Source organism: Pelophylax lessonae (assembly GCF_965119305.1).
Source record: "Pelophylax lessonae genome assembly, chromosome: 7".
Lineage (NCBI taxonomy): Eukaryota > Metazoa > Chordata > Amphibia > Anura > Ranidae > Pelophylax > Pelophylax lessonae.
The window spans coordinates 265,646,339-265,659,330 of record NC_138774.1 but is presented as its reverse complement, the minus strand read 5'-3'; the positions used below and the strand labels follow the sequence as shown (position 1 = coordinate 265,659,330).

At 42.9% G+C, this 12,992-nt stretch overlaps 1 protein-coding gene across 4 annotated transcripts in view; it reads right to left on the bottom strand.

The window, feature by feature from the left end:
* DENND1A (DENN domain containing 1A) overlaps window positions 1–12,992 on the bottom strand; it is a 1,402,774-nt gene that overhangs the window by 744,148 nt on the left and 645,634 nt on the right. For all 4 annotated transcript variants that reach the window (XM_082262893.1, XM_082262895.1, XM_082262894.1 and 1 more), the window contains exon 9: window positions 10,343–10,453. In XM_082262893.1, the coding sequence (XP_082119019.1) occupies window positions 10,343–10,453 (111 nt within the window). The remainder of the gene's footprint in view (window positions 1–10,342; window positions 10,454–12,992) is intronic.

The following is a 12,992-nucleotide window of genomic DNA, read 5'->3' as shown; positions in this document are numbered from 1 at the left end:
CCTATTCCTAAACTTGAGCAACTTGTCTCCTCAGTTCCCAGACCTTTGCAGACTGTTCTAAAAAGAAGAGAGGATGCCACACAGTGGGGTAACATGGCCTTGTCCCAACTTTTTTGAGATGTGTTGATGCCATGAAATTTAAAATCAACTTATTATAACAGTTTAAACATTTGATATGTCATCTATATTGTATTCTGAATAAAATATTGAAATTTTAAACTTCCACGTCATTACATTCTGTTTTTATCTACAATTTGTACAGTGTCCCAACTTTTTTGTAATCGGGTTTGTTTTTCCACCCATACTGCTTTAAACTCATCACACTTTCTGTCAACCAGGTCCTCTTTCAGACTCACTTTGAGATCACTTCTCACATAGAGACTTACACCACCACCCCTCCGTTTTACCCTGTCTTTCCGAAAGAGAGCATAGCCAGGAATAATTAATTGCCCAGTCATGTGAAGAATGAAGCCAAAATTCAGCAATACCAATTAAATCATAGTTCTCCTCGTGCACCAGAGTTTCCAACTACCTATTTTGCTTGGCAGACTTCTGGCAGTGGTGAACAAACACTCTAATTCATTGTCACATTTTGCACACTTATTTTGCATATTTTTTATTTTGGTATGTAGCACCCTACAAGGTAGGTGCTAGGCAAAATATAGTGGGCCTTGGCTGCCTAACAGCAGGGCCATGATTTTAAGGCTGGGCTGTCATGTTGCTATTGAGACTGGGGAGTCTCCCCACTGGCTCCATGGGAAGGGTTCTCATTGGACAGTGGAGGAAACCAAATCAGTGGCACATTCAGGCCTGTATCTACCCCAGAAAGGCAGATTCTGCCGCACAGGATTCTGGGAGTGGGTATAAGTTTGAGGGGAGCGCATGACGCAGCATCTTTGGCGGGAAGCAGAGTCCCAGTAGGGAGGGTATGGCTGTCTCTCCTCCTGTCAGCAGGATCAGGTGTCCCGGGCGTCTTGCCTGAGAGCTGAGCTGAACTGCAGAGGGGATCCAGTGTGCCGAGGACCAGCAGAGTTGAGGGGGTCCAGTTCCAGGAAAGCATTCCCAGTTCGTGAGTACTGTAAATGTCCCTGTGGGTCTGCCAAGCGGAGAGGAGACCACTCTGGTCAAGGTCCAAGAGATCCAGAAGCTAGCTAGCGGTAAAGGGGGTTCCAGTGTTGACCCTGAAGATTATTAGAGGGGATGTCTAGTGAGAGGACCCTGAATTGTAGAGGGGGTGCCTAGTGAGAGCACCCTGAATTGTAAAGGGGGCACCAGCGGTTGGGCCCTGAAGAGTTAAAGTGTACAGTGTGCAGTGTACAGAGTTAAGAGTTGCAGCAGCACCAGCAGTTACAAGGAGCTACCTCAGTCAGTGAAGGGCTGGAGGGAGCTGTTTACAGGACTTTTGAGCTAACCAGAGTGTCAAGAGTCAAGTCCCAGTATAGTCCAGGACTTTTTGAGCAAACCAGATTGTCAAAAGTCAAGTTCAAGCACAAGTTCAGCAAGTCATTATTTTTCAAACGCCAGTAAGCGTTGGTCGGCGTTCAGCTGGCGTCAAGACAGCACTAACAAGCATTTTTCTGCTAAGTGTCCCAGTTGAACTTAGTTGAGCCAGAGGAGTATCCCACTCATTACCTTCTCCCATCCCCATTATCAAATAAACAAAACAAACCAAAGATGCCAGAATGGTCATTGTCTCCAATCTCACACTTGGGTATTCAGCTTAAATGGGCTGAAGGTGTCACCGGTAACAATGGCAGACCCACATCAGGCCCAGTGCCTGGAAAACCTGGTACAGGTACAAACGGTGCCATTTCCAATGGTTGTTTGTAACATGGAAACCGTCTCATCTGCCATAACTCTCCCCCCATCTTTCCCCATTCCATCCACCAATAGGGGCTGACCCCTGTCTGCCCCATTATAATTAAATTCACTCCCCCCTCAATCCTAGTTTAAATACTCCTCCAGCCTTCCCATAAACCTCTCCCCCAGCACAACAGCCCCTCTTCCATTTAGGTGCAAACCATCTTTATAGCTTGCACCCCAAGGAAAAGTGAGCCCAGTTCTCTAAAAACCCAAACCCCTCCTTCTTACACCAAGTCTCTAGCCATGCATTCAGTTCTCTAATCTCCCTCTGGCTTTCTTGTGTTGCGCATGGCACAGGCAATATTTCAGAGAATATCACCTTGGAGGTCCTTCCCTTCAACTTGCAGCCTAGTTCAGTAAATTGGTTCTGCAGGAACCTCCACCTTCCATATATTCTGTCATTGGTTCCAATGTGGACCAAGACAGCTGGGTCATGCCCAGCCCTTCCCCGTAATTTATCAACCCAGTCCACCAAATTCTGACCGAGTTATTCATAGACTTCAAATAGACTCAAACAGCTCAAACAGCCTTCAAAAAGTTAGGTACCCTCTGCTTAGAACTAGGTTAAAAAAAAAAAATAGCAACGTGTAGTCCTGATTCAGGTACAATGAAGAAACCACCTTGGGTAGGACAGGGAAATGAGGCCTCAACACCATCTTATGCTGGTGAAGAACTAGATCAACTCTGAGACCCTGCAAGGTAAATTACCACCTTCCCGTCTGGCCTATAGCAGAATAACAGCTGGGCAGAGGCTTTACTGTTCTTAGAGGACATCATTTAAAATTATTTATTTGCAAAATTTTATAACAGAAACAAAGAAAAACATTTTTTTTTTTAATTTTTTGTCTTTTTTCATTTATGTAGAAAACAATAAAAAACCCAATGGTGATTAAATACCACCAAAAGAAAGCTCTAGTTGTGTGAACAAAATTATAAAAATGTAGTTTGGGTACAGTGTTGCATGACCGCGCAATTGTCACAGGGCTAAAAGCTGAAAATTGGCCTGGGCAGGAAAGGGTAAAAGTTACCTGTATTTAAGTGGTTAATGGCAACCAAAATGAAAACCTTGTATATTAGAGTAATATATTGAGGAGGTAAAAACTAGAAATGCTCAAAACAGACAAAGGAGACAAGGGGGGCCTCACAGGCAGAACAATCTATGTGACAACCTGCACAAAGAATTTTACCAGGGAATGAGACAATATAGGTCTCTGAAATTTCTTAACATGACACAAATGAAAAGGACGATTGTGCCCCTGCTCAGAAACATGTGCACACATGAGCTGGTAAAACATTTTATACGCATGTAATAATATTTTGCACAAGCGCCATGATGGCTGCCTTTTTCGCGCTTTGACACTGCCATGTATCGCTGCCATAGAAAAAACTGCCCAAATTCCTCAGAGACACATGTTAGTAAGGGGGAGTGTCACATGCGGCACTATACTGGCACTCACCAGTCCATAGCTGCAGGGCCAGTATGCCCAATCTCCACCCATCACAGCAGACGCACTTATTCAGGGCTTTCAGGGACTCAACTCCCCTCCAGTGGGATCACTGTCCTGGGTATAGCACCCTGCCAGTAGGGTCACCATATGTACTGTACACCTGAGACTACTGCCTGCAGGATTCAGTGCCATCCAGTGCACATACAGGCTGTGACCGCTCCAGTATGAAGAATGGGGGTATAGTTCCTCTTGGCCATTACGACGCAATGACCGATTTTGACAAAGCTCTCCTATACCCAATCAAGGGTGGTAGAACAGGCAACGAATTAGGACTAAGCCATTACTAAGGGTATCTGTAGGCACAAGCATTTACCCAACATAGTAGGCTTAGCTAAGCTGTGAGGGGCCATGCTTGGAAGGGGATTCCTGCCTTTTTGGCAGTGTGCATTCATCTGAAGGTTGCAGCATAACCCAAGTAGTCATGAATATGGACTACTTGGGTTATGCTGAATGGCTGGATTCATCTCTTTTTCATGGATAGTGTAGGACCCACTGATAATGGGGTACTTTGACGCAGTAGTGGGCTTGAGCACGATATGGCCATATGGTGGGACCAAACCCCCATTTTTATTTATGGATTGTCTTCAGATTTGGTAGTTATTTCTTTTGCATTTGCGCACTATTCTTTTTTAATATACATGTCTTTTGGTTCATAGCTGCAGCAGCTTTAGAAATACATGGGTATGCTCCCCCAAATTTTTTGCCTGTTTATTATGTATTCGGTCTGACCAGACTATCGAGGTTGAGCAACCCTCCCCACCCCCCCACACACACCTGTACTCAATCAGTGTCCACCATCAATTGGATATAGGAGGAGTCCCCTGTAGTGCATTTGCACATCCTTCCCAGCAAGGAGTATTATCTCCAAGGGTTAGAATGGCTGGATTCATCTCTTTTTCATGGATAGTGTAGGACCCACTGATAATGGGGTACTTTGACGCAGTAGTGGGCTTGAGCACGATATGGCCATATGGTGGGACCAAACCCCCATTTTTATTTATGGATTGTCTTCAGATTTGGTAGTTATTTCTTTTGCATTTGCGCACTATTCTTTTTTAATATGAATATGGACTCCTCTGTGTCCTGCGATGTACTGTGTGATTAAGTAATGTCTGCTGTCCACACCAGCTTCTTCCTTTTATCAGTTACCCTGCCCTAATAATGAAAATAAGGATCAAATTGGCTGCCTGGTTCTAAAATCAAGCCCACTGAGTATAGAACAGTTCTATGATCTCTTATATGCTCATATTTGTATGTGTTCATGAAGCTGGCAATAAGCAGACATGAATTCATGAGAATGCAGTCATCCTATTTAATGACATTAGTGTTTGTAACCCTAAAAAAAAAAATGATTCTGTTTCTTTAAAGCAGGAGTAGGGAACCTTTTTCTCCCAATGGCCGTTTAGATCATTTGGGGGCCATACACAACTTAAAAATTAGCCTGTTTATATTTGGTCAAAAATGTAAGTAACTCACCCCTAATGTAATGGCTGGAACTTATTCTCTATTGGTGAGGTGTGTGATGTTAGCTGGTATTGATGATGTTGCTACTCGCAACTGGTTTTCTAGGTTTGTGCCGGTCAGTGTGGAGCGCAGTCAACTCTTTGCAGTGGTAAGTTTTGAAAAGAACTACCGATGGGTACTGCTGGTGGTTACAGCTGGCTGGTACTGCTGGCTGGTACAGCTGGTGGTTGCTGCTGGCTGGTACTGCTGTGGGTAGTGCTGGCCGGTTCTGCTGTGGGTACTGCTGGCTCAAGCTGGTACTGTGCTGTAGGTACTGCTGGCTGGTACTGCTGGCTCAGGCTGCTTCTGCTGTGGATATTGCTGGCTGGTACCGCTGTGGGTATTTCTGGCTGGTACAGTGCTATGGGTACTGCTGGCTGGTACTGCTGGCTCAGGCTGGTACTGCTGTGGATATTGCTGGCTGGTATTGCTGTTTGTACTGCTGGTTTTTACTGCTGTTGGTACTGATGACTGGTACTACTGGTTAAGGCTGTTACTGTTTGCTGGTACTGCTGGCTCAGGCTGGTACTGTGCTGTGGGTACTTCTGGCTGGTACCGGTGTGGGCACTTTTGGCTCAGGCTGGTACTGCTGCCGCTGGCTAAGGCTGGTACACTTCTGGCTGGTACTGCTGTGGGTACTGCTGGCTCAGGCTGGTACACTGCTGGCTGGAACTGCTGGCTCAGGCTGGTGCTGCTGTGGGTACCGCTGGCTCAGGCTGGTACTGCTGGCAGGAAATGCTGGCTAGAAAGATGGAAGATAGAGGCGATGCTTCCTCTATTGGTCAGCCTCCTCAAAGGCCGAGTGCATTTGATATCACTCCGTCTGTGACTCACTCAGACTGTCAGAACGGAGCCAGAACTATACAGGAAACATTGACTCCGTTCTGACAGCTCAGCTGAGACAGACACAGACTTGGCGGCACAGGGGGTCGGACCAAATGATTTTGCGGGCCGAAATCGGCCTGTGGGCTGTAGGTTCCCCACCCCTGCTTTAAAGCATGTTATACAGCGCAGTGCTTTTGCTGTGTAGTTTGGCTCTTTGTACCATCTGAAATACCTGGCTGATCCCGCCTGGTTCTGCCCTCCCTCTGTAAACAGAACACAGTTTATCATGGTTTCTGAGCCCTGACACCGTGGTGAGTTTACAGGCCTCTCACCTGTCCTCTCTCCCTCCTCCCCTCCCTGCCTGTCAGCTGCGACCTGCTCCCAGCTCCTCCTATGCTGCTGCTAAAATAACTGTGTCTTCTTGCTACAATATTGTCTGTTATATCAAATGATGTGCCCCAGTGTATGTATTTTGTAAAAAAATAAGCCACTGTATATCTTATTTTGTAGCACCACTCGGCGCCTACGTGAAGGGCCATGCCTCTCCTCCTCCAGGCTGACGTCAACAAGGAATTCTCAGCCTCTACCACCGTAGCTGTCAGATCGAGAGAGGAGAAAGGTGGCTGGTCACGTGAGCGCTGCTACAAAATAAGGTATACAGAGGCTGCTTTTTTTTACAAAACACATACACTGGGGCATATCATTTGATATAACAGATGAGATTGTAGCAAGAAGACACAGTGGCTTAACAACAACTTTAATAATTTTCTTAAAATTTCCATCTCTAAATCCTCTGAAAGCACACAAAATGTTTGATTCTCTCAAAAGTTAGATAAAGTTTATTGTAAACTGTTTGCCATGGCAATTAGGTAGACTATGCACCTAAAACTATCCAACCTCTATAAACCCATAAAACAAAAAAGCAGACAAAGGCATAAGATACTTTAGATCATCTGCCTAGTCATTGTTGATGTCACTCCTGCACAATTTGAGACTTTCATATATACAGTGGGTACGGAAAGTATTCAGACCCCCTTAAATTTTTCACTCTTTGTTATATTGCAGCCATTTGCTAAAATCATTTAGGTTCATTCTTCTTCCTCATGAATGTACACATAGCACCCCATACTGACAGAAAAACACAGAATTGTTGACATTGTTGCAGATTTATTAAAAAAGAAAAACTGAAATATCACATGGTCCTAAGTATTCAGACCCTTTGCTCAGTATTTAGTAGAAGCCCCCTTTTGATCTAATACAGCCAGGAGTCTTTTTGGGAAAGATGCAACAAGTCTTTCACACCTGGATTTGGGGATCCTCTGCCATTCCTCCTTGCAGATCCTCTCCAGTTCTGTCAGGTTGGATGGTAAACGTTGGTGGACAGCCATTTTTAGGTCTCTCCAGAGATGCTCAATTGGGTTTAAGTCAGGGCTCTGGCTGGGCCATTCAAGAACAGTCACGGAGTTGTTGTGAAGCCACTCCTTCGTTATTTTAGCTGTGTGCTTAGGGTCATTGTCTTGTTGGAAGGTAAACCTTCGGCCCAGTCTGAGGTCCAGAGCACTCTGGAGAAGGTTTTTGTCCAGGATATCCCTGTACTTGGCCGCATTCATCTTTCCCTCGATTGCAACCAGTCGTCCTGTCCCTGCAGCTGAAAAACACCCCCACAGCATGATGCTGCCACCACCATGCTTCACTGTTGGGACTGTATTGGACAGGTGATGAGCAGTGCCTGGTTTTCTCCACACATACCGCTTAGAATTAAGGCCAAAAAGTTCTATTTTGGTCTCATCAGACCAGAGAATCTTATTTATCACCATCTTGGAGTCCTTCAGGTGTTTTTTAGCAAACTCCATGCGGGCTTTCATGTGTCTTACACTGAGGAGAGGCTTCCGTCGGGCCACTCTGCCATAAAGCCCCGACTGGTGGAGGGCTGCAGTGATGGTTGACTTTCTACAACTTTCTCCCATCTCCTGACTGCATCTCTGGAGCTCAGCCACAGTGATCTTTGGGTTCATCTTTACCTCTCTCACCAAGGCTCTTCTCCCCCGATAGCTCAGTTTGGCCGGATGGCCAGCTCTAGGAAGGGTTCTGGTCGTCCCAAACATCTTCCATTTGAGGATTATGGAGGCCACTGTGCTCTTAGGAACCTTAAGTGCAGCAGACATCTTATGAGTGTCACAGCAAAGGGTCTAAATACTTAGGACCATGTGATATTTCAGTTTTTCTTTTTTAATAAATCTGCAACAATGTCAACAATTCTGTGTTTTTCTGTCAGTATGGGGTGCTATGTGTACATTCATGAGGAAGAAGAATGAACTTAAATGATTTTAGCAAATGGCTGCAATATAACAAAGAGTGAACAATTTAAGGGGGTCTGAATACTTTCCGTACCCACTGTAACTAAAATGAGTAACTGCACACTGCAGAAACTCATTCTTGTGAGACTTCTTTGGCTTTACCAGGATCCCAAAATGAAGCTGACTGATGTTGCAATTGACTAAGCAAGCAGACAGGAAGCTGGGATCTGAGGTAACTATCTTGAACTTTTTTCTATTAATGTCAGATCCCATGAATATTATTTCAAACAATGTAGTTAAACACAAGCAATTTTGTTTTATCACAGCTTTAGGTAGTAAAGAACTGTTTTAATTTACAGTCACTAAAGTGCAAGCTTTGGAGACATCAGACAATGGTTAATGTAGCCTTTGTGGTACAGATCCACTTTAATAACTTAAACAATAAAACAAATAACAGACAATTTAACATGAAAATAAAACAAAATACTAAAACATCCAGAGACAGGAGTGGATCGTAAAACATAAAGGTGGTCAGAGTAGCAGCTTGAGATCTAAGCTGTCAGGGGACCAAGAGCAAGTGTTAGCTTTATGAGAGACTTGAAGTGAGGGGTTACTAAAAATTCAATTTAAATTGTAGATATGTTTTGTTTAATGTAAAATACGTGGCGGTTTAAGATTTCTTTATATATTACAAAAGCTCAACTAAAGTGCTTGTCATGAAAGTAAAAACTCTGATAATGCAGTAAAATTACGGAGAGGGAGAATGTAGCTAAAGCGCTGCCTAGAGCCTATAAAAGTTTTAATCTAAGGTAAGTGTAGGGTTGGACACACAATCATATTTGTAACTATCCCATCCAGTAAAAAAAATGTCAAATACTAAAGAAAAAGGTAGCACCATATATGAACCATCATTTGTAATAATGTTTAGCTTTGCTATGCAGTTCAGCTGCAGCTTACAGGAATAACTGGGGCAGAATCATATAACATGTATAAGGGGGGGTACATTTTTAAATAGTTCTCTGGCACACAAAAACCATGCCAAAAAGGGGTCCCCTTAAATGCCTTGCCATTTTTTTAAAAAAAAAACTCCACGTTCATTGAGGGAAAAAAAAATAATAACTTTCTGGGTGATCAATGTACATTGCAGGATTTTAATAAACTTTGCAGATTCCAGCCTGTTTTGGCTTGAAGAAAAAGCTGTTTGTTGTGTGCAGAGTAAAACTAAATGGGAGTGGCTTTTTTATTTTTAATCAGCTGATGCACTTGCAGTTCTAGAGGAAAGCTGCAGTATCTGAATACCTTTAAAAGTAATTGAACCCCTGGATCTATCTATATGATATATATAGATTTTTTTTTTTTTTTTTTTTGCAGGGGATGCATAAAATGTATCTTAGTGAAGACTTCTGGGAAAATCCAGCGAGCCAATCACACAAGTAGCAAATTACATTTTTGGGGGTGTATCGTATACCAACAGTGTATGGAATGCCTCCAGATTGCCATATTGTATTGAATTTTACAAAAAATTACAGCACTGCAGATCGAATGTAAATTTTAAAACATTCAGCTACAATATGGCTTGTGTAACAAGTGTTTATGCTATATTATTATTATTTTTTTGATAAGGAAAGTTACCCTTTAAGTGCCGGTTCACATTTCTGCGATGCGGGAACACTGCGAATATACAGCGTGTTTTCCCGCATTGCACCCGCACCCCTGGCAGTTCACACTGCCATATGCGATACGCTGGGGGTATCAATTAAGAGTTAACGACACCCCCAGATCAGATCGCAGTGCGATCTGAAAGTTTGCACAGAATCGGATCGGACTAGTGTGAACCACCATGCGATCCGATTCTGCTACGGACCAAAAAAAGGGTCCTGTGCGAGTTAGGTGCGATTGCGGTGCAAATTCAGCCATACAAACTGTATGGCTGAATTTGCACCGCACAGAGATCGCATGTAATTTTAGGAGCAGTGCGCTCCAAATTACATGCGATCTCTGTGATCGCACAAATGTGAACCGGCACTTAAACAAAGTAGTTCCTGAAGGATTATTTAACTCTAAATCGCTTTCTAAATGGCAAATATCTAATGAAGAAATGCATTAAATGACACTTTTCTTTGCAATTGTTTAAGAACGTAATTGAGATCAGACATGTTATGAATATTTAGAAAATGTGACAGCTAATAACTTCCTCAAAAAAAATTAAAAATAATGTCTATATATATAATAGTAAGTATCCCAGTTTTTCAGTCAGTGTCTGCATACTATCTCTGCTATCTATAGACATAGTTAGAAATAGTAATGGCACACAACGTTCTCAAAGTATTGCTTAGTAGAACTCACCGTGCTGAGTTTGCTGCAACAAATAAGGATCCTGCGTTCATACAGCATACTGGCATATAGGTGCAGCATATTATTCACATCTACAGCCACAAAATATTCTGTCAGATTCCTCTGTAAACACAAAGAAAAACAAAGATCCCTATATTAGCACTGACAGGTATGATATTCAAGTATATATAGTATTGACGATTGAATCCGTCCCAGTATCTAATTGTATTGTAGGTTTGTTTTAGGGCTCATATAGACATACTTTAAAAACATTGCCCAACCACACCTGCATCACACTTCATTCTGCAAGATATAACCCCTTAACACGATTTGGACCACACTCAGAAAAATAACCAACAGCATTTACACAAATATTCCTATAGGCAGCGGGTATGGGTGAATGATATCACCAGCAGTAAGCTGTAAAGTCTGAATCTCTAGCTAGGGGAATGTTGATAGCAAACTCAAAGAAATAGAAACAGTCATAGCATAATAAAAGTATGGAAAAGAAGAAAAAATGGGGGGGGGGGTGGTAGTGGCCCTGGTCTCGGACTTACATCACATAGGTTTGTGAACGGTCTTCAGTGGTACATGGTGGATCCTAGGTGGTCATAGAAATTAAAAATGTCTTCTCAATAACTAGAAATATTGATTTTTTTTTTCTTTTCCATACTTTTATTATGACTGTTTAATATACTGGTTATTTGCAGATTTTCCTCTGCGCACCTCCTGAAGAAGCGAGCTGGGATCTCACGAAACGCGTAGAGGACTTTCAAGCACAGCATACCTTTGTTGGATGCCAATGCTCTTTTTTCCTGTTTTGTATGCTATTAAGTTCTGTGTCATACATGATTTGGCAGATTAGTTGAGGTTGTTGTCTTTAATGCATTATATACGAGTGTATTATATAATTAATAACTCTTTTGTATTTTATATATATATATATATATATATATATATATATATACACACACACACACATACATATTTTTCTTTTGCATTTGGGTATCTCTCTCCAAAGTCCCTTGGGCCAAACTTTTTTCTTTAAATATATATTTACAGTATAACCACATACAGGTGCCCAAGTATGAATGAGACCAACAAGGCAAAGGTGCAGGCATTTCAAACATTTAAAGCGGAGTTCCAGCCTAAACACACTCACCTGTCCAACGGTCCAGCGATGCGGCCGCCCGAAGCCTCGCTCTTCTCCCTCTCTGCTCTGCGGCGCCGGCATCACTGGTGTGGGCACCCGGCTGTGACAGTTTGCGGATTCACAGCCGGGTACACACTGCGCATGCGCGAGTTGCGCTACGCGTCGTGACTGGCCGGCAATCTTCTGGGACCTCTGACATGTGCCAGAAGATTGCAGGGAGGGAGGAGGAGAGGAAAACTTCCGCTCAGGGTGCCCCGGCGCTCCGAGCGGAAGTGGGAGCGTGTACATGTCAAAACTAGGTACCCGCTCACCCCCCCAAAAAAATGACATGCCAAATGTGGCATGTCAGGGGGTTAGAACTACCTAAAGTGGAAGTTCCACTTTTGGGTGGAACTCCGCTTTAACAGATTTGGGCATGAACTGGGAGAGCAACATTTGTCTAGATATACAATTTCTAAGCCGAGTTTCTGGACTGTATTTACTTAAACAGAAATAGTCATATGATTACTAAATGAATGCACTGCTTCACCCAACCTTGCAGTCCAATATCTGTGCTGATATTTAATGGTATCAAAAATCATAAGCCCTTACAGCAGCCTGAAAGTTATCAAACTGAGGTTTACGACAGACTAATTTTTTTGTTTAATGCAAACGCCCCGAAATTGCACGTTAAAATTGTGCATGCATGTATGCATGCAGACTTTCAGTACTGTATTACCTTCTTCTAGAATCTGGTTATCAGCACTGAAGGGAGGTAATGAAGGTGGCGCTACCATCTGAGGGAAATTATGTATTTTTCTTTGCCAGGAGCCTGCCATCTAATAGGATAGTTGCATGATTACTTTAATTCTCTGTCTTCTGCTCTTTTATAAGATATTACTTGTTTTAAAAATGTATCTTCAGCAGGCCAATCACATTAATGCAATGTAGGCATGCTGCATTACACACACAACAATCCATCAGCCTTATAGTAAAGAGTAACTACAGAGTTCTTCTTGTTCAAGTGGTTGTAAAACTTCTAAAATGTAAATTAACAAAACATATCTTTCCATAATGTCTACTAACCTCAATCCAAAGCACCTAGTGTGGTTCCTATCCTCAATTTTTTCCCTGGGTTATCTGCATGAGTTATAGGTTATGCCAACACTAAATAATTCTGGGGTACGGCCTCATCCCACCTCCAGCACACAGAATGTGAATAACAGCCTCAGATGTGCATGTTCCCTATGAGACTGTGTATAGGGGGTTTGTCGATTCCCTCCACTCAGGCCTTAGTTTGCACTTAGCCCTCCTCTCTGTGCTGTGCAGTATGAGACATCAGATCCCAGCCCCCTGCCTCTGGAAGCTCAGAAATACTGTAAAAAAAGTGTGCTTTAGGAGACTGTAAAGAAGAGAGGACTGCAGATAAACAGGTACAACTTATGTTGGAGGCTAGTCACATCAGCCGGTATATGGGGGTTTACAAACACTTTAAACACTTGCCGACCGCTCACATTGGTGCTACTGCGG